Source organism: Acinonyx jubatus, chromosome C1 (assembly GCF_027475565.1).
Source record: "Acinonyx jubatus isolate Ajub_Pintada_27869175 chromosome C1, VMU_Ajub_asm_v1.0, whole genome shotgun sequence".
In the NCBI taxonomy this organism is placed as follows: domain Eukaryota; kingdom Metazoa; phylum Chordata; class Mammalia; order Carnivora; family Felidae; genus Acinonyx; species Acinonyx jubatus.
The window spans coordinates 9,117,598-9,137,938 of record NC_069381.1 but is presented as its reverse complement, the minus strand read 5'-3'; the positions used below and the strand labels follow the sequence as shown (position 1 = coordinate 9,137,938).

General features: G+C 49.8%; 1 protein-coding gene across 10 annotated transcripts in view; it reads right to left on the bottom strand.

Annotated features, from left to right (window-relative positions):
• Positions 1 to 20,341, bottom strand: part of VPS13D (vacuolar protein sorting 13 homolog D) — a 256,101-nt gene that overhangs the window by 23,131 nt on the left and 212,629 nt on the right. The window contains exon 68 of one of the 10 annotated variants that reach the window (XM_027060378.2): positions 11 to 2,365. The exons of the other annotated variants lie outside the window; for them this stretch is intronic. Coding sequence (XP_026916179.2) covers positions 2,305 to 2,365 — 61 coding nt within the window. The 3' untranslated portion in view covers positions 11 to 2,304. Of the gene's footprint in view, positions 1 to 10; positions 2,366 to 20,341 lie in introns of those variants that run through there. 10 annotated transcript variants of the gene reach the window in all.

The window sequence follows — 20,341 nt, the reverse complement described above, 5'->3', positions numbered from 1 at the left end:
GTTTTCCCCCCCACCGAGGCAACTAACTGCCCCAGGGGGGAGCCTACCTGTTCCTGAGGCCAGGGGAGGGGCAAAGGCAGCTGGCCTCATTAAGAGTTCCAATCCAGTGGATAATGCCATAGTGAGATTACAGCCTGATCGCCTCAGATTTCCTAAAACGCCTTTTTGCATGCATTCAGGGGTTGCTTGGCTTTTTTTAAAAAAATAGACAGCTTATAAAGTGGTTTGCAACTTTCAACATCTTTACAAAAACGAGGTATCTGACCAACACAAGCCTCGTCTGTGTTCTAATCCTAGTGTTCTGAATCAGAGTGTAGTGCTTACGGGCATCTCTCAAGTCACAGGCACATTCCTTGCCAACCTGTCACCCCAAATGTCAGTCCTAAAGTATTTCGCCTGGGCCAAAATACACAATTCCTGGTAAACTTGATTTTGTGGCTATTGAGTGCAAATGCTAATGATAAGCTGATTAAACCAAATAAGCCAGATATTTTCAGATTGATTTCTGGCAAATGATGACACAATTTCTTTCTTTTAATCTTTACATTATCTACCTTCTCCCAAAAGTTGATCTCTTTTAAGAGAAATGAAATTTAGGAGCATGGTGTTAGAGAGAGGAATGTAAGGCTTTGGAAAAAGACAAACACAGACTGAAATGCCAGTCCATTCACTTATCAGCTGAGCTATCTCGAAAAAGTTGGCAGTCTCCGTTTGTTCATCAAGAAATGGGAATGTGGTACTCACGTGGTTGGTAACGTTGAAATAACATACGAAAAGCACAGAGCAAAGAGCCTGGCACAGAGTAGGTACTCAGAAAAGTTGTCCCCCTCTCTCCTACCCTTATTCAGAATTCTTAGGCGCTAAGTCAATGGAAAATACCAAAACGCACAACTTTTAAAACTCAGATTTAAAATTTCAGCCTGAAAGAACACGACGGAAACATGATTTCCTGAGTGTGTATGAATGATTCACAAGGAGTACGTCAAATGTTTGAATGCACAGGTATTTGCTGAAGGAACTAGTGTCTGAGTGATCACTCACCTGGCCACCCCAGGCCCCCTGTGTGCTTAAAGAACTGTCCTTAAAGGACTAGAGCTAATCCACCTAGCAGCTCAATAAACAACACCAATTGTCAAATTCTTACAATTGGAATTGATAGTTTTAGAAGGGCGCCATTAATAAAATTCATCCAAACAGAGATTTTCAGAAGCTATTTTTAGTGGCGGAACACTCTCTCTAAATGAAGTCTGTAAGAGAACCTGAATACGTCCAATCCCTGAAAACAGAGCTGCCCTGACGAGGGGCAGGGGACGTGCCTTCAGGCCGCGGCCTCCCGCTCTCCTGTGTGAAGGGCCCTCCTCACAACCACGGTGGAGCGGGCACGGGGTGCCGCAGCTCACCAAGGGGCCCGCTTGTGATTTGTCTGCTTTATTCTAGCCCACCTGTTCATCCAGGTTGGAAGTTTTAGACATTCCTCTACCATCAACCAGAGTGTGGTAGAGGGTGAGGTGGAAAAGGACACAGAGGGGATGGGAGAAGAAGCCTCAAAAACGGACAAGACACGCAAGATGAACGGCGGTCGTGAGAATCAAAGTTTGCGCACAGCCTCCACACTCCCAGGGATAAACAGGCTCTGCTCCGGGCCGAGGTTGGACCTGAGGTGGCAGAGGGACACTCCTAGGCCCCGGGAGGGTTCACAGAGCCAGCTGTGACACACCCCCTTTTCAGCCACCCAACTCTCCCAGGGAGGGGGCCTGGAAGGCGTGGGAGGTGCTGAGCAGAAGCTACGTGGAACCAGAGATTTTTTTTGTCCGTTCTACACTGTTGCACCCCAGCGCCTAGAACAGTACCCGAAACGCATGTTCATGCACACATAAGAAATGAGCGGACCGGTGGCCACAAGACTCTGTCAGAACCGGTGGCAGAACGGCCAGAGCTGCTGCTGCCGAAGCCAAGGGAGTGGAGGAGGGGCAGTCGAAGCCCGAGAAAGGCCGGGACTTGGTCACAACCCAGGAACCCCCGGAGCACAGGCATGCTGGTCATTCTCTCGCGGAGGCACGCTAGAAAGTTACTGCCTCGGTCAAGTTCTCCCAGGCGGCAACTGGATAGCTGCCTGGTGGCCTCGGGGGACCGTGCACCATCTGCACTTTTCCAGCAGAGAAAAAGAGTGGGGCCTGGCATTCTGGAAGTTGCTCAGGGGCCCAGTCTGATCCGGTCTCGACACTCAGCACTTCCGCAGCTCCGAACCCGCTGACCGAGATGGCCGATTCTCTGCACTAGCTCAAGTTCCAAGGAGAACCCCCTTCAAAGGATTTTTGCTGTATGGCTTTCATTAGTGCAGTCCCAAGTTTGAGACTCTTGTGACCTAGAAACATAAAGGGATCAGCCAATCAATCACCTACTTCTCATCTTCCTGCTGACCGGCTGGTGCTTGTTTATTGTTTGCCATCAAATGTAACCTATGGCTGAGCTTTCTCAGAAGCCAAGACCACCTCTAGTCGAATCTGCCCTCTACAAACAAGAGATGGCACCTTCTCTTTGAACTTGTGTCAAACTGGCTCTGGCCCACCATTCCGGTGCCCTCGAGAATATCTTGGAGCTTTCAGGCAATGGAAGAGGGGTTTCTTTGTTCGGGCTCTTGCTGCAGTGCCTGGGTACAAAGCCAGAGGAGGACTAAGGCAAGGGGAACATCCATGTGTCTGAGTGGGGAGTGGGTTCAATGGTGTCCTTCCTCTTTGGACAGGAAGGAAGCAGAACACAAGCTAGCAGCCAGGTGATACCCTGTGGGGCCTCCACAAGAGGTACACGTCCTACCTGGTGCCATGGTGTTCAACCTGGTGACAAAGGACTGTTCTTCATTTGGCGATAAGAAGGTCACGCTGCCTTACAATTAAATGCTGCCAGCGCGAACATGAATGGGACTGATTGCCATAGTCCATCAACCCTTGGCAAACTGGTTTGTTTGGTCTGGACAGCAAACAACATTCCACACTACTGGATTTTTTTCTCCCAGATCCCCTGCGGCCCCATCACCCCCCAAAACCTTTTTTCAAAAATTACAATCTGTTCTGCTGTCTCAAGTTACATTCTGTAAATAATAAGCAACACTGATGAAATGCAAAAAGCTGAAAATTTGTAAAGCAGAAAGATCTGCAATATGTCCCACATCTGTGTCACATTAAACATGCACTCAACAGATTTGTGGATTCCTGTCTAATCAGCACACAGGGGTGACGTGGGCCAGCGGGGCTCTTGTGCCACATGCCACAGTAGGGCTGAGGGCCACCGGAGGCAGGCAGGGAGGGGCAGGAGCTGGTCCTGGGAGGTGCATGTGCCAAGCTCGCGATGCAGGCGACGCGGGGCTGCCGGCGGCCTCCGTTTTGGCACATGCGCGGTAGAGACTGGCGGGTGACTGCTGTGGTGAGGTCATGGGAGAACAACCACTCGGACCCCTCCTTCGTCGTCCTCGATGCTGCTGAAGCTGGGCCCGTGGCGGTTACACTAAATAACATGTTTTAATGACCAAATGTCTCATTTGAAGGAGTTGGCTCCATATACATTACAATGACTACAAAATAAAAATAGAACAGAAGGAAACCAATTAAAGTGCATTTGGTAAAATGCTTAGAGGCTACCAGAGATGACAGTTGTTACGCCAGGCACAATTGGACGCCATCTTTATTTCTTCCAAGCCTTTCTCTCTCTCACGTGCACACACGCGTAGGCACAGGCACGCATACTCCCTTTAAGAAAAATTGGCACAGCATAAAAGAGACACTGGCATGTTTTAAACTTGTGGCATCGTGTTGAGTCCCTGAGTGATTATAAGGCTCCCTGTTGGAAAAAACCACATTCAGACTCAACAACGAGTCTTTCAACGGAGGAGCACAAGGGCCTCTAAGGATCTTCCACGGAAAAACTTAGTGTGTCGCCGCCTCAACCAGCTCTCTTATATCTGTATTTTCCCCACCGACCTTAAGTGAGAGAGACACCAGAGTGAAGGCTGCTGGGCCGCCACAGTCCACGGTATGTCCACGCAGCTGCATTTATTGTGTGGACTATACACGGGGCATGTTCATGTCACAACATTCTTATAGGAAGCTGTGAAGTTAGTATTCCATTTCATGGAGGAGGAAATCATGCCTTAGAGAGATTATCAAGATTGCTTAAGGCCATCCAGCTGCCAAGTGGCAAAGCCAAACTTGATCTCGGGTCTTTCTGATTCTCCTGGACTCGGTCAACTTATTGTGAGTGCTGATGAAAATGTCTTTAATAAATACTCTGACCCGTCACTGTGTTGAGCATTCTGGGGATCCTAGAGGAAGACCAAAGAAGGCAGAAGCATGACCTCAGGAAGGTTATAGTCCAGTTGGGAAGGTAAGATGGACATCCTTGAAAGGGGTGGGGAAGAAACCTAGACACTGCATCGGTGAGGAGACAGCTAAGGGCATCTGGTACCATACAGACAGAGGGCATGATGGGAAGGTCTGGCTTCAAGTAGTGTCCTGCCTACAAGCGGAGCAAGATTTTTATTAAGACAACAAGGTATGGCATCAGTACTAATCTGCCACGTTTTACAACAGGAGCTGGCGGTAATCAAATACTAAGAAACAGGAAGAAACGAACCACAGGATGAAAGCCGGCTAGCAGACCACACCACACAGTATCCTAAACCATCTGACTGAAGCCTCATTCTCGGTGCTAAAGCACCCGACTGGAGCTGTGACAGCTCTCCTTTTATAAAGTGAAGGTGCAGACGTTAACTCACAGGGATTCACACAGTGACTGATCTCAATTTCATTAGTATTTGGAGGAAAGATCTGTACTAATATGGATGAGAAACAGATTAAATGACAATTATTGGAAGGGTTGGGCCGAGACAGGCTGGGAGGAGACAAAGCCAAACACTAAAAAAGGGAGACAAACTTCGATCTCAAGAGCTGTGAAAAGGGTTGGGGTGAAGAACAGGCAAAGATAATTCCCAAAACAAGAAATCCGAACAGCCAACTGAAGTAAGAAGAGATGCTTCCACACTCCTACTTATCAAAGAAAGGCACTCAGTGACGTGGAAAATTCGCTCTCTCGGATCAGATCGGTGGGGACCAAAAAGAGGAACGATGCCTTGCTGTTAGTCTAACATTGCCTTCATAACATTTTTGGCTGGATTCTGAGTGAGTAAATGGCCAGAGCTGGCAGGGGTGAGGAGACACGGGTCCTCTCAAGCACTGTGGTGGGAGCACACAGAGTTTCAACTTCCTAGAAGGCAGCGTGCAATGTGTTTCAAGACAGGTAAGGATACCATGGCACACATGCAACTTAATATCATAGAAATGTTAAGAGTGATGATTAACTTCTGGAACGGGAAGATGTCCCAGAGTCACCGTTGGGTGAAAAAGGTCAGCTGTGAGCACGGGTGCTCCTACTCACGTAAAAGCACACGTACGCACGTGTGCACACGCACATCTATACATGCATACAGAAATATCTGCCAAGGTCACCACTGCTACCTTTCGGCAACTGTCAATGGCCAGGGCAACTGAGTTCTTCTTTTCTTCTTTAAAATGGGAATAACAGTGTCGAGCTCACCTGTGTGCCATAAAGCGGTAACTTGCACGAGGGCCTTGGAACAACGTCCACACACTGTGCGTGCCCATGCATTGTTTGAATTTTCACAACAGTTCACATCCATGCATCTTTTTGAACTCAGATAACAGAGCTATTCTTTCAGAAGACGATTCAGGACGCAGTGAGGCACAGACACCAAAATGTCTAATGCACACTTAAAAGAGCAGAGCACAAGGGCGCACAGACTTCTATCATCGTATGTTGTACGCAAGCAAGGGTTGGAGGCAGACCGGAGAGGGAGTCACGAGGGCCGGGCTTTGTCTGGGATGGCTTCTTGTGGCTGAGGGGCCAGTCCGCGTGAAGAGTTCTCAAGAGGAAGGGGACAATGAACTGACCGTCACTGTCCACGCTACTTCTTCCGACACTGGGCGGCACAGCCCCACCCTATGCTGGATGGGGTGAGGGCCAGCGGTGTTGCTCTGGTGACCTGAGGGTCCTCGGCAGGAGGCCTCCTTCCCAGCCCACCTGATTTACTTTTCCAGCCCTATCTTGCTTTTTGACCTTGGAGAGCAGAGCGAGGGCTTCTCCCGCAGCAAGCGGCTGGCTCGGCACAGCGTGCCCCGGCGGATGAGTGGGAGCTGGCAGGCCGGGCCGAGGCCCAGGTGCCCACCGCACTCTCCCTACACAGCCCTGTGGGGTGAGTCAGGGGACTGCAAAGGGGGCACTCCGAGAGCGGGTAAAAGCAAACGCACTCTGCCTCCCAGCCTGCCCGACATTCCCCTGCAGCCAACACAGGGAGAGAGAACATCTGGAACTGGTTTCGAGGCTCTCCAGCTGCAGAGCCACTAGAGCGAAGTTCGTGTTTCATTGGAAATTGCATTTCGGGGGCTTATAGACTGTCCTTTCTGATTCTCGTCAGGGTGAAGTACAACCTAGAAGACAAGCTGGTTCACAGACCAAATCAGCTTTGCTTTGAAATGCTCTCCTTCCCGCCCACCCCCCCACCTGCTTTGAGAGCAGAATTAATGGTCCAGGTGGTGAGAATGAAAAGAAAAGGGCGTGGGGTCATCTCAGGTGCATTTCTGTGCCTTCATAAAAATCAGACGCACCCCCTCTGGGCCAAGTCAACACCAAACCCTCAGAGTACTTGTCTTCCTAGGAAACAAGAACCAACAAGACCGAATCCATTGGAACTGTCGGACTGGGGCTTGCCTCTACAGGACTAGAAAAAATGGGGATTCAAGATGTGTTAGAGCTTGCTGGGAGCCAAGGAGACAGTGGGGAAAGAAGCTACTAGACACTTTCACACAGAGGGGTCAGCGGAATAAAGTCCTCTCAGATCTAGTCTAGCCCACCTGCCTTTCTGCAAATGGTCCCCCCACCCCCACCCGCCCCCGCCGCCGCACCGTCCCCCAGCACTGAGACACAGGCTCTCGAGAAGCACAGACCCATCAGCAGTCGGCACCAGCCCCTCTGTCTGAGCCTCCCTACACCTCTGGGAAGAGCAGGTGCATCTGGGAGTTGACCCAGAGCAGAGGTGACAGCACCCTCCCTACTCTGCCAACAGCGAACACGAAATGTCTATTCTAGCGTCTCCTGCCGGCTGAGGGTGGTCTCTCCCTCTGGACCTCGAGGTGGAGGCAGCTAGTGAGAGAACACATGTGGTTTTCCAAAGACCAAGCTCCTTGCATGGAGAGCAGCAGGCAGGCCTGGGACAACCCTGAAGGCCACAAAGGAGGCTGAGTCATGTATCAGGCAAGAGGTGATTCTTCAGCTGCTTTTCATCCTTCCCTTTCCAGAAGATCACTTAGATGCCAAACGCTCAGACCAGACCTCCTTCTGCTTCATGTTACATGAAGCACTGAAACTTTCAAGTACTCTCTCTGTCTTAAAATTTTTGCAGGTAAGAATTTCTATAAATCCCAGTTAGTGGATCATCTGGCTACCTCATGGCATCTTCGATCGCTGTTAAAGAACAAAAACAATTGAGAAAAACAGAATTTCTTCCTACAATGCTAACCCTTAGCATCTCTCTCTGATATTTCAAAAGACCAGGTACAGCACGGCCCCTTGATGCCAAATGCATTCAAACACATGACAAAGAGAACCTCTGAACAGATGCCCCATTAGGAGACATCCAGTACCAGGGTCTGCTAAACTTTGGGTTTAGCAATCATTTCAGGAGTCCACCCCGTAAGTTGGTTCTACCTAGGCTTTTAAAGCACCTTGACCATAGAAGCAAAATCAAATGGAATCCAATGGCCGCAGGGCTGCCCAGCCATTCAGGTGCTTCTCCTACTTCCGAAAGCATTTTTTTTTCAGGCCCCACAGCACCAAAGTAAGCAGGAGCCTTCCTTGGCCACGAAAAGGAGGTTACCGCATGTTGAGCACACCCTACTCAGTCTCCTTCCAAGGCTTCCTGTACTGTGTAGCAGCTGGAGTTCTCAGGTGACCAGCTGGTGAAGACAGCTTTTGCTGGATGGCAGAGCAAAGACAAGGTGGAGCCAGGTCGCATCATGGCTAGTTTGTGAAAGTGACAGATGCCGCACCTGGGAGGCTGCAGTCGTTTATCACTGGTGGGTGGGGGGCGGCGCAGGAAGGAGGCTCTGGGACAGCACAGCTCCTAGACACAAAGCTCAGCGATCAAGTTCTCCAGGCATGGGCACTGGCTGGCTAGGGTCTCCCATGGTCCTCTCGCACTGTCTCTGGATTAAGCTGGTTGGGGTGGAGTGAATGTGACAAGCATCCTTCACACCAGGGGACCCAAAGTTTATAGAAACTACCCCCCGGCCCACCCCGTTCCCCCAACACCTGCACTGGCATCTTTTCCCATATCTTCTGGGTCTGAGGCAGATACCCTATTCCCTCTCTCCGTATCCATATCCAAGAACCAAAAAGAAGTGGGTCATGAATGCTGGTGAGAAGCCTCAGATTTAAGTCATGAGGTCTTTGGGTGGGAGAGACCAAGAGATGACCCAGAAACAGCACGGAAGTTAGGAATGTGTGTTCTGCATTGAGACTGCCAGGGTTCAAATTCTGGCTCCCTCTCTCACTACCTTTGAGATCTCAGACCAGTCACGTAACCTCTCTGTGTGTCATGTTTCTTAGCTGTAAAGTGGGGAAAACGAAGCATCCACCTCACATAGTTGTTGTGAAAATGAAACAGTAAGGACAGTAATATATGAAAATAAAATGCTTAAAACAGTGCGTGGCACACATAAGCATTCAGCATCTGGAGCACCATCAGCTGGGACACGGGTATCCACCCACGATGCCTTGTCCCCTGGAGACAAGCTCCCTGGGAATGACAGAAATGTCTGCCTTGCTGGATGGTGTGGACAAAGGAGGGGCAGGTCCCCAGTTTGGCCAAAGGACGGGCGGGATTAAACTACCCCTTAGCCCACTGTTTTCCTAGGGTCCTCTGAACACAGACAGTGCCTTTCTTCCCACTACTTACACCCAGAGCCCTGTCTGTCTTCCATTTACTCGGTGCAGTATTACCGCGAGAAGCCAGGCGCCCGCAGGCCCTGCTGTGATGTGATGGGGTGCCCGTTCCCCCACGCCCTCCCGATGAGGGGACCGAGGCCCTCCGGGGCGGCCTGCCTCTTGACAGTCAGCACTCGGGGCTAACAGGCCACCCCATGGGACAGCCTTGCACCTGCTCTGGTTTTGCATTTGGGCGCGGCTCTGGAAAGCCAGAAGGTGAGGCTATCAGCAGCCTTCGAGGAGGCTGCGTAGCGGGAAAGGGAAACAGAATCATCCCGAATTGCAGCAGCTCCAGGAGCACGCTCCGCCGTCCACGTCCAACCGCCTCTGCCGCCAGCGCGGCCTCCTCGGAGACGGCTAGGTTTCCTGTGGTGTCAGCCCCGCTTCCTTCGGCAACATTATACTGCAAACAGAGAGCTACTTCGAATAAAGCGCTACGGTGTCCTGTTTCTGGCCGGGATGGCGGGGGGGGGGGGGGGGGGGAGCGGGGGGCGGTTGGAGGAAGGCGGGAGACCGACTGCTTTGCTTCTCTGGAGGGAAACCCTCTCTGGATGGCGCCTCTTCCCTCTCCCCGGTCCTGAGGAGCTCCGTCTGAAGAGCAGAAACGTGCAGGCTTTCCTGCGTGACCCCCGATGGGCAAGTTCTGAGTGGCAGCTGGATCTATTACACGCGGTGTGAGAGGGTTAAACAGGACAGCCGCCTCGACTCCTTATAAACGTTTGCCCTGTGGACATGTACTCGTTGGCGGCAGTACAAGACTCGAGCTGTGTTACACGCCTTAACGATATGGTTCAACTGTCGGTCAGGCTTGGGCCTGGCACCGGGCCAGACCGCAATCAATGGGACACAGAACCTCCCCCTTTCAGATCATCACGAAGGCTCATATTATCTCCTTTTCGTCGTGCTGGTTAAATTTATGGAGCAGAACCCTGAAGCCGCATTCCTTGGCCTGGGCCGGCCCACGCGGCCCTCCTTCCCTTTGTTCGGTACTGTAAGCGAGCCATGCTTTGGAGGACGGCAGGGTTGTTAGTTCAGGCACTGACTGTTTGCTCATGACTGAAATGAAAGAGTTCAGTGGAAGGGCAAAAGGACAGCCCAAGTGTAAAACCCCATCCCAGCAGGCCCTGGGCCCTACATATAGGCCCGGAGCTGCTCCTGAATGTATGAGTGCACTCTGTTCTCACAAAAGCAGTATCTTCAGTCTGATCTCTGACGAACCGTCTGGGAAACAGCAACCAGCGCACCTCCGCGCGAACTCGTGAATTCGGGGGTACCGTGGGGGCTCACTTGCCCTTCGTACAGCCGAGACGTTAAAAGGAGCCCCAGTTCTGCTGCCCTACTGCCGTCTTCCCGGGTGCCACGGGGGACGGGAATGCAGACACTGCCTGGTGGCTGCGCTTAGTTTAAATATTAATACAGAAAAAAGTGAACTCACACGCGTGAGCACGGTATGTGAATGTGCACGTGTGTGCGCACCTACACGGAAGCGAGGTGCCCAAGGGGGATCCGGTCTCATGGAATCAAACAGAAGGTCCCGTGCATGAGCCCTGCTGAGTCTGCTCTCGCCCTCCATCTTCAATAGCTGATTCGTATTCAAAGGGCTGAACCATCAGCTCGATGGACAGGCCTCCACCTCGGTTTAGAGATGATCCCAAGAGGAGAGCACTCCCGGAATTTGCGGCTCACCCCAGAGGCTGCCGTCTGAGGGCCAGAAAGGCGGTCATGCCAGAGCTGAACCCAGGCTCTCCAAGGGGATGAGCTGTGAACCCACAGTTCATCGTGTGAACCACCATGGTTCAGCATCTGTTGTGCCTCAGTGGGCCCACCTCTAAATGAGGCTACTGACAGCCTGGAATGATGACCAGCGGAACTCTTCTAACCAAAGTCTAAGCATGACAGAGGAAGGAGGAGTAAGAGAGGAAATGGAAGAGGGAAAAAAACAAGCCAAAACTAAACCAAAGACACGCTGAGAGGACCAGGTAGGAAAGCCTCTGAAGGGAGTCACTGCTGGCTTTTTGAGTGCTTTCCTGCCAGCTTGGTCGTTTTGGCCACTGTTATGCAGTATTAGACTAGGGCCCACGTTTGTTTAAAAATAAAATCCCACACTAGCAACAACATGCACCAAAGTATTTTCCACCTCTGGGTAGAGGCAGGTGTCTCTGATGAAGTCCAGTGAGGCCGGTGGTAGGCTCTGGATGAGAGTCTGGGTTCAGCCTGAAGGTGCAAGTCGTGCCTCCTGATCGGAACTAACCCGGTCTTTCTGAATGAACTGTATACCCATTCTTGTTTTCCTCAAAGGTTTCCTTGTCCACGATGCTGATGTTTCGAGCTGAGCTAATGAATTTGTCATTCCAAAGCCCAAAGCACCTTTTTTTTTTTTTTTTGGTAGTAGATAGGAGGTGCCATGGAATGAATGGATCACAGAAAACTGTCTCTAGCTATTGAGAATCCCAGTGTCTGTGGTACTTCTTCTTTTACTGTATAATATTTGTCCCGGTTTGTACAAAATATAGGTTGCAGAGAGCTACTTAGGTCAGGAAAGAGAAAGGGCACGAAAAAGTTAGGTAGGCTAATTTAGGAAATTCTCAAGAAAAATGTGAAATCCATTCAATCTGCCTCTAGTTATTCACATATGAATTCGGGGCTAAGTGAAGTCTTAATAACACCTCACGTCTCCCAGGGCAGTCTACAAAGCACCTGCACACGCCCACGTGATCACACAGGCTACATGAACACTTGCGAGTGAGGCCGGTCTCCACTGGCTGCTGGGTGCATAGCAGGCGGCCTTCTGAAGACTCACTCTGGCCCATCATGAGCCCAGATGCGTCAAGATTCCCTGATATATTAAAGTTTGGAAAACCAGACCCACCGCCGAGAATGGGACTTTCTTAGGGGCCAAGATAGACTGTGAGAGCTCCATAAACAGTGACCTGGATGCCCCCACTTCCTGTGGGACTTTGTCTCCGGGTCACTTTGATAACTGTATTTGGGGACATAGAATCGCAAGGAAACAAAGGGGGCCTGACTTCAAAAGTGCAGGGACGCTAGCTGCTCACGAGTGGGAGGCAGCAGCAGCCACCACACGGGCCCAGGGCCGCCATCAGCAGCCAACTCACCGCCGCACACACTTCTCTCCTGTGTGCTTTCCAGACGGCCTTTGCAAGCTACGGGGCCCCGCCACTGACTCTATGTCGTACGCAGGGCCTAAAAAGGACGAATTTTATCCTAGTTTGGGAGCCAAAGAGGAATGTTCTGGAATTTACTTTTTCATACCACACACAATCCAATCTTGATGCAAAATGGCCTCCGTCAAGAGCTTTTCTTGAACACCGACTTCCTTGGGCATCCGCTAAAAGAATCTGCGTAACGTTCTAGTACCTCTATGGCGACGGAGCGTGTGGGAAGCAGTCTGTTTACAAGGGTTTGCCTGGATGTTACATTTTATGTAGGCTGTCCTCACATGCTGCCCCCATGTGAGCTAGCCTGCCATGTCTGGGGCCACTTATTCAACCCTTTGGGGGATTAGATGTAACCAACTTAAATAGCGCTAAGCCCAGCTGGGGTTCAGGCTAGGGCCAAGGGTTGCTCAGCAATATTTTAGGTACCGCACTGCCTCAGATTAACCTACTGCCTTTTTATTTTTAGAAAATATTATCAAGCTTTCGTATGTCCTGCCTGAGCTCCCTCTTTGTCCCAATGCCCAGCTTCCTCTGTGATGGCAAAGCCAGCCGGGGGAGAAGAGCCAGCCCCCTCTGCGCCATTCCTCAGGGAGCTATTCACCTCGGCCAGGCAGATGTGACCAGGCCAGGACGACCCTCACCCCCTCAGAGGTGGGGACACTGGCCTGAGGAGGGGACAAGAGGCTGCTGGCACAAGGCCACAAGGCAGAGGGATGTGAGGGCTGGACTCGGGGTTCTGGTCTCATGATTTATGATCCTGCCCTCTTGCCAAGAGGCCATGCTGCCTCCAATACCCAAAGGGAACATCCAGATAGGTTATTTTGATCGCAGAGACTCGAGTCAAGGAGGAACCGATCCTACACTGACAGATTAAAAGAATGTGAACTGCTGTCACTTCACCATGATAAATCAGAATGATGTTCCATGTTACTCTGTCAGCACCACCACTGCATTTTGGGAATAAGAATAAAATCCTGTGAATGCCATCCCCAAACTTAAAACAAAACAAAGCAAAGCAAAAAACAAACGAAAAAACCCAAAAAACACAACACAACAAAACGAACCCCCGAAACCAACCTGTGGTGTATTAGAATTCAGTAAAAGTTTTGTGACAAAATGGGTCGCCAGAGCACTTTGCCTGCCTCACGAGTTCTGTAGGAGTCTAAGTCCCAAATGAACTGCGACGGCACGGACGCCACCCACTGCAAGCCGCCTCCCCCTCCTCCCTCTCGCCCTGCGGCACCCAGAACCTCCTAGGAGGAGCAAAAGGGAACGGGAGCTAGATTTCTGGAAATAGGACAACTGGGAAGGTGTGCTCTGAAATGCATTACAAAACGAACATTTATGCTCCAGAGGAAGCTCATTTTGAAAGGCTCCAAGCTGCACAATAACCCGAAGCCCTGTCTCTTTCCTTATGCAGAAGCCGCGAAATGAAGGGCGCACGATGAAAGCGAGGTTTCGAGGGGCCCGTCGCATCTACCCAGAGAGGAAAGCAAAGAGTTCTTCCTTTTCAACTCTAGCCCTGACCCCGAGAGCACTCTCTTGTTTGTTTAACAGACTAGGGGACCCCGACCTACACGATAACATTGCTGTGATGCCGTCCTGGCGGGAGTCGCGCAGATAAGCCCTCGCCCCTTCCACCGGCCCCGCCGAAGGGGGATCCGATTCTACGATTCAAAATCCTTCCACAAAACTCCACGGTGGCCTGTCATGCGTCTGGAGAGTATAACTGTTTTTGAGGAATGCTTTCCAAACCACGTAATGCTTTCAAGGCTGTTTATCAAGAGAGCTGGATGAGCAACAGTGGCCCGAAAGCGTCTGTCAGCTGTCACAGGGTCGCACGCCCCGTCCCAATCTCCGCAAGCACTCCATCACTCCCGGTCGCCCCAGCCTCGGCAGACAACAGATGCCAATGTTTGGAGACATTCGCTACATAACTTTTACCCGACAAACCTGGCTCCAGGACAGATTTCCATGTCATGTGGGGCTTCTGGCTGAACTCTGCTCGAACCCAGAGGCATATCATTTACCGCAGACACTAACAATAGTTTGGGATCACCTGCTCTTCACAAGTGGGTTCAGAGTGAGTTCGTGGCCTCCGCACACCTTTTTCAAAGGGCTTCTCCTACACGGAGGCTGAGGGCCCAGGCTGAGGGCCTCCGCCCAGCAACCTCGGCCGCGTGACGGGCCCAGGTCTGTGGGCCTGAACTTCATGGTCTGTTTTGTGCGGAGAAAGAGACCAGGAAGGACAGACACCCAACCGAGCAGGTGAACCTGGCCTCGCAGACTAGAGCAAGTGGCCAGTGGGCCTTCGGGGGTACGGTGTGTGCGAGCAGTGAAGACGTCATCGCCGCCTCGCGTCTGCTCCATCCGTGTTCAGAAAGAGCCCGGACGCCGACGCCGTTTCTCGAGCCCCGACCGCACACACTGCTTCAGGCGAGGTGCTCTCGTGCATTATGCCACCTCCTCCACGTGAGCACCACGGAGGCTCCCATCCCACGGGAGCGACAGGACTCTCACCTCAGAGACAGGAAGCAGGGCGGGACTCGCTCCAGGCCACAGCTGACAGAGAGCAGCGCAGGGCCTCGGAGCCGGGGCTGCCCGACTCCCCGCGGGCCCTCTGACCTTGTTGGACAGATGTGGGGACCAAACCACGCTGCGGGAAGCCCTCCCTGATTCCCGTAACCGCCTGGTTCCTTTTTACGGGAGGGGCCACAGTGCTCCTTCCCATTTCTTCTCCAGAACTGGGGAAGACCTGTGATTTTATGTTCTTTCCACATCTCTCTCTGAAATGACCGCTTCTCTTTGAAGAAAGACCTCTTGCCCTTGGAGTGTCGAGATAAGAAAACTTTCAGCAACTTCCCTTGGAAACTACAAAACACCCATCAGCACCCAGGATCTAAGCACAGTCGCTCACCAGCTGCTGGCCCTTCTGAATAGCTTTTATGGTTCCACGAGGAGTGGTGACAGGGCCATGTCACTACCGTGGGGTGTGCTATTTCTTTCATGTTCCTGGGATCTGACAAGAGCCTTCTACAACCTGTTTCTTTACGACACACAGAATGAGAGATTAAAGACCAAGCCCAGACTTGAGGCTGGGGTTGGGAGTAGCAAAGCCTTCTCTCCAGGCGCCTTCCAAGGCTTCCAGGGAAGGAAGGGCCACTGGCCGCCCAAGAGGCCGTTGTTCAGAAGTTGTTGCTGTAAAAGGAGGGAATACGGGGAAAGTACACAGAACGGTGCCTGGCTCGTGGTGAAGGTCTAAAACAGTCAGCAGCCACGTTACTGTTTGATTTCCTGATGCCACCAAACTTAAAGAAGGTCGTAGCAGAAACCACGGATATGGATGTCGGGCAAACCACACGGATTCAGAGCTACTGGCTGGATGCGGGGGGGGGGGGGGGGGAGGACATCAAGAAGGGATGAATGAATTAGTGAAAAGTCCGCGCTACAGGGCTTCTGATTAAATATGACAGACTGAGTCGAGAGACCCCTCGAAAGCGGAAGCAAAGGGATACAAATGGCACGGCTCCAAAAGGATAAAGAGAAGGTGTCAGCACTCTTTCAGAAGCGCAGCAGTGGACGGACAAGCGGTGCCGAAATGTAAGCCCGAGGGAGTGGGAGCCACAGAGCGGCAGGCTGATTAATTAGCACGGTGAAGCCCGCCAGGTTTCAGCAAGACGGGGCACCAAGAAGCTCTGGGGCCCCGGGGCCAAAGGCAGGCCCCGTGTGGCAGGGTGCTGCAAACAAGACTGGCTACTGGCCCGTGGAAGCAGCAGGGAGATCTGCGGGCCCCTCTCTCACCCCCGTCAGCCTGTTCCTCCTCAGCACAAGACAGGAAGGCCCCAGGCCCCACAGAGGGCTCCCAGGCCGCTTGTCGGTGCCTTGGCTTGAAAGAGGATCAGAACAGACAGTCGAGAATCACCACCCACCTGAGAACCGTCTCTATTCACGAAAGAGAAAGACCAAACCAACGGGAGAAAGAAACTTAGGAGCAGCAGGGCACTAGCCCTGTGGTTTCTAGACGGCAGGAGGTCCACAGGGCAGCAGGCAGCACTCAGGGGAAGCACCTACCAGAAAAATCCTAAACCCGACAAATTGCTTCATACGTTTTGAAACATACAGAAAGAGTTTGCGGATAAATCAGCGATAGGCAGATAGAAAACCACACTTTTTTTTAGGGAGTCACTAACTTTGCAGTAAAAAAAAAGAAAGCTGAAAGTAAGAGCTTGAGGAGAAGTGGGAATATGCATGTAGCAAATTAAGCAAACAAGAGTCAGAGCAGTTACAAACTCCAGGGAGAAAAAAGAAACCAAAAAGGAAACATAATCATAGTCACCTAGGTAGCTTCACTGGGAATACTGTTGACATAGTCCTAACAATATAAAAACTGAATACCAATTTGCCCAAAAAGGCCAATAAAGCTATACTGAAAAAGAGGGGGAGAGAGTATGTACGTACAGTAATAAGAAGTTGAACGAAATCAAGAAATAGCACTTTTTTTTTTTTTTTTTTTTAAGAAACATAGAGGTAAATACCTACAAATCAAAGAAGCAGCCAAAAGTGTTGTAAGTGGTTGCCTCTGGGGGAGCAAGGTCTCAGAGGCAGGGAAAACGGAGGCGGGAGGCTGCTGGTTTTTATCTTCAGACATGTAGAAGCCTTCGACTTTTAATAGTATGGACACGTATTTACTTTGACAAAATAAAATTTAGTTTGAGAAGACAAAAAAAAATGTGTTATAGTGAGGCAATGAGGGTCAAAGTCATAGCACGAAATTATATAATATTTAGTAAGAACATATAAGGCAGAAAGAGTGGAGATCTTTGGAGAGTTTTGGAAGAGCTATGACAAACCTGTTAATAAAGCCAGAAAAACAGCCTGTAACTAACCAAGCCTCCCCAGTATACACCACTGCAACACACATTCAACTTTGTGGTTTTCCAGAACAAACAGGAAATCAGGTCACCCTCATAAAGGGGTACTTAAAGAAAGCTAGAGGAAACTTGCTCTCCTGAACACGCAAGACCAATTTAAGAATACTGATGCACAAACAGCTTGGTGATTCTCAAGAATCTGGAAGATTCTTCAAGGCAGTTTGTCCTCAAGTATTTAAATATTCTTGGCACTTATACCTATTATAGGCCTGGAACATAGTGGGAGGTCAATATTTAACCAAGTAATGAATTTCTACTGTCAGTTTGCCTATACTTGAACCAGCATGTTTATTAAGCAATTGGATCGGAGTATCACACACATTTAGAATTGGCTAAACTGAATCAATGGGGCCCCTCAACAATTCAAACAAAGACACGGACTCTTAGAGGCTCTCGTCTTCTCACGAGGGATATGAAAACATGGTAAGCTGGCCTTTCACGCTTTAGGAGGTGGGCAGGTGCCAGTCACTGTCACCCTAATTGTGCCGCCGGGGTAGATCTGGAAAGTCTAGGGAACTGAGGAGCTCTGCCCTGTGTCGATCCTGGCAGAACTCAGGGAGGTTCCACTGGATCCAACAAGTCCTAAGCTAGCAGGGTTAGCCAGGACTCCTGGGGCCCATCCTCCTCATAATGAGAAGTGAAGTTCGGCTCTGACTCTCCTCTGAAGTTTCCTGCAGTCCCCGGGATTTTATGATGACGCTTGTGTCACCGCTGGCGTCACCTACGTTTGAAGTACGTTTGGGTAGTATCTACTAGGGGCGGCCTCTGGTGTTAACACAGAACTGCCTCATAAAAACTGCTTTTCACAGAGAGTTCAAAGGAGCTTACCCAAATACTGTGGGTTTGTCCTGCCCCACCAGCTTCGCTAGGGGAGAAAGCCGAGGTTCTGCCCAAGTGAACTGCGACCCAGATATACCTTCTCCATTTCCTGGAAGAGCTGAGGGCAGTGCTAGCGGGAGCCAGCGGCCTTTGACAAGATGGGCCTTGCACTTTGAAGTAATGTGCTCCTTGCTCACCATGCTGCTGAAGTTAAAATTTATTGGGAGGGTAGGTTAAGGTGAAGGACTAAATTAGGTAAATTGTTGTAAGAGGTCTTTCTGGTATGTAATAAAATCTTTCCAGTTGTTACCTCAAGAAACCCAGTAAAAGTCAGGAGCAAACCAGGAGGGCTGACAACTGTCGGCAGGAAGCCAAGGTGAAGCATCCTATCACGGGGGCTCCTGCAGTTTAATCCACATTAATCCACCACTGCCGATTGGTGCTATTTCCCAGCAGGATGATGGATCATCACCACGTTTTCACATAGAGCATCTTGTCAAGGAAATTAACCAGGCACAGGTATCTGTTGGTGGTGGCATATTCATGGAGCCACAGAAGGTGCGAAGAGTCGCATTGTTTTACATTTCTGCAAATCTCCTTACGTCTTGCTTAATAGAAAACAGTTGCATTTTCTTATCTGCTTGTACACTCCATCCGTGTGCACAGTATCACACACCGTGTAGCTTCTGGAAAACTCCACTGTATGTTCATTAGAGAATATCACTATAACAGGGTTATTTAACTACCCACGTACGAATTCCTATATAAATATATAAAAGTAAGTTTGACCTTATGGATCCTGGGAAAGTGGGCCTCCCTAGGGGTCCTCAAGCCATGTTTTGAGAGCTTCTGTTCTAAAAGGACCCACATGGACAAATTTTGTGCTAATGAGCAATCCGGTTCCTCTATGTAGCAAAGCAAATCCACTAAGGATATAGTTTAGTAACACTGTTAGCCAAATTTGAGTTATATAAGCCCGATGTAATAAAACTATTTTTTTTTGCAGAGGATTTGTGATTAAAATGCTTTACAAGTTCACGGGGCGCCTGGGTGGCTCAGTCGGTTGAGCATCCGACTTCAGCTCAGGTCATGATCTTGCGGTCCGTGGGTTCGAGCCCCGCGTCGGGCTCTGTGCTGACAGCTCGGAGCCTGGAGCCTGTTTCGGGTTCTGTGCTCCCTCTCTCTCTGACCCTCCCCTGTTCGTGCTCTCTCTCTGTCTCAAAAATAAATAAATGTTAAAAAAAAAATTAGAAAAAAATAAAAAATAAAAAAAAAATAAAATGCTTTGCAAGTTCAATCTTATTTTTCCCCCACTTGACAAGTAAGTGAGAAACTTGGCAAGAATCTGTCTTTGAAAGGCAGTCGGACAAAAGAGTACTAAATAAAGGTATTGGGGCAAGGAAACTCTGGGCTAATTATAACCCCCAAACCTACCTTTTCTTCCCCCAAAGATTACAAGCTTTTACTTGTAACACAACACTATAGTCTTCGATCCCCTCCTGGTCTGCTGGCCCCCTATGTGCCTCAGAATTATCCCACACTCAAGCTTTCTGGGAGCAGGGGATCTGAACTCAAACCTGGATCTCCTCTTTAAGGAGGATTCCAATTTCCTGCTGGGCAAAGAGAGACAACTCTGTAAGGGAAAACCATTAAAGACACAGGGTAGTCATCAAAACCTAAAAGTAAGTGCACTTAACACCTTTACAGAGGAATTCTATAAACAGGATATGACTTTTCATCCTTCTCTAATGCATAAAATACAAATTTTTCTCAGGAAGAAACACACTGTTCCGTTTCTCTTGAAGTTCAAACCCAAAATCTCAAATGCAGCCATTCCAGAGTTGCACAAATCAAGTCCCCGAACGAGGAAAGGACTCCACATGTGCAATGGTTAGATTGATTCTTTAATTTTTAAATGGAAGAAACCAAAATCAGAAAGCAATTATACTTTCCATTTTATTCTCTTTGAGCAAAGACCTGCTGGTTGAGACATGAGGATTGTACTTTAAGGATGCACATGCCTAAATCCAATTTATTTTTGCTTTTGGAAGCAGGATTGTGCCGTTTCCAGGAAGTCAGTCATGTCTGCGTGCCAAAAATGGCAAAAAATAGACACTCCTTTCTAGAAACGGTTATAATGTACCGTGACCAAAAAAGTGTTTTTCCCCCCTAACAGATAATCTTGCATAAAAATGAGTCATGGGATTTCAGAAATGAAAAGTCTCTTCTCAGATAGGTGTGTGCAGGTTTCCATTTTTTTTTTTTTTTTTTTTTTCAGCAACAGATCTGAGCCTTCCATAAGTTATGTTATAATGAGAATGGCATCATCTGGAGCCTTTGAGTGAAAGGGGAGTATGGTAT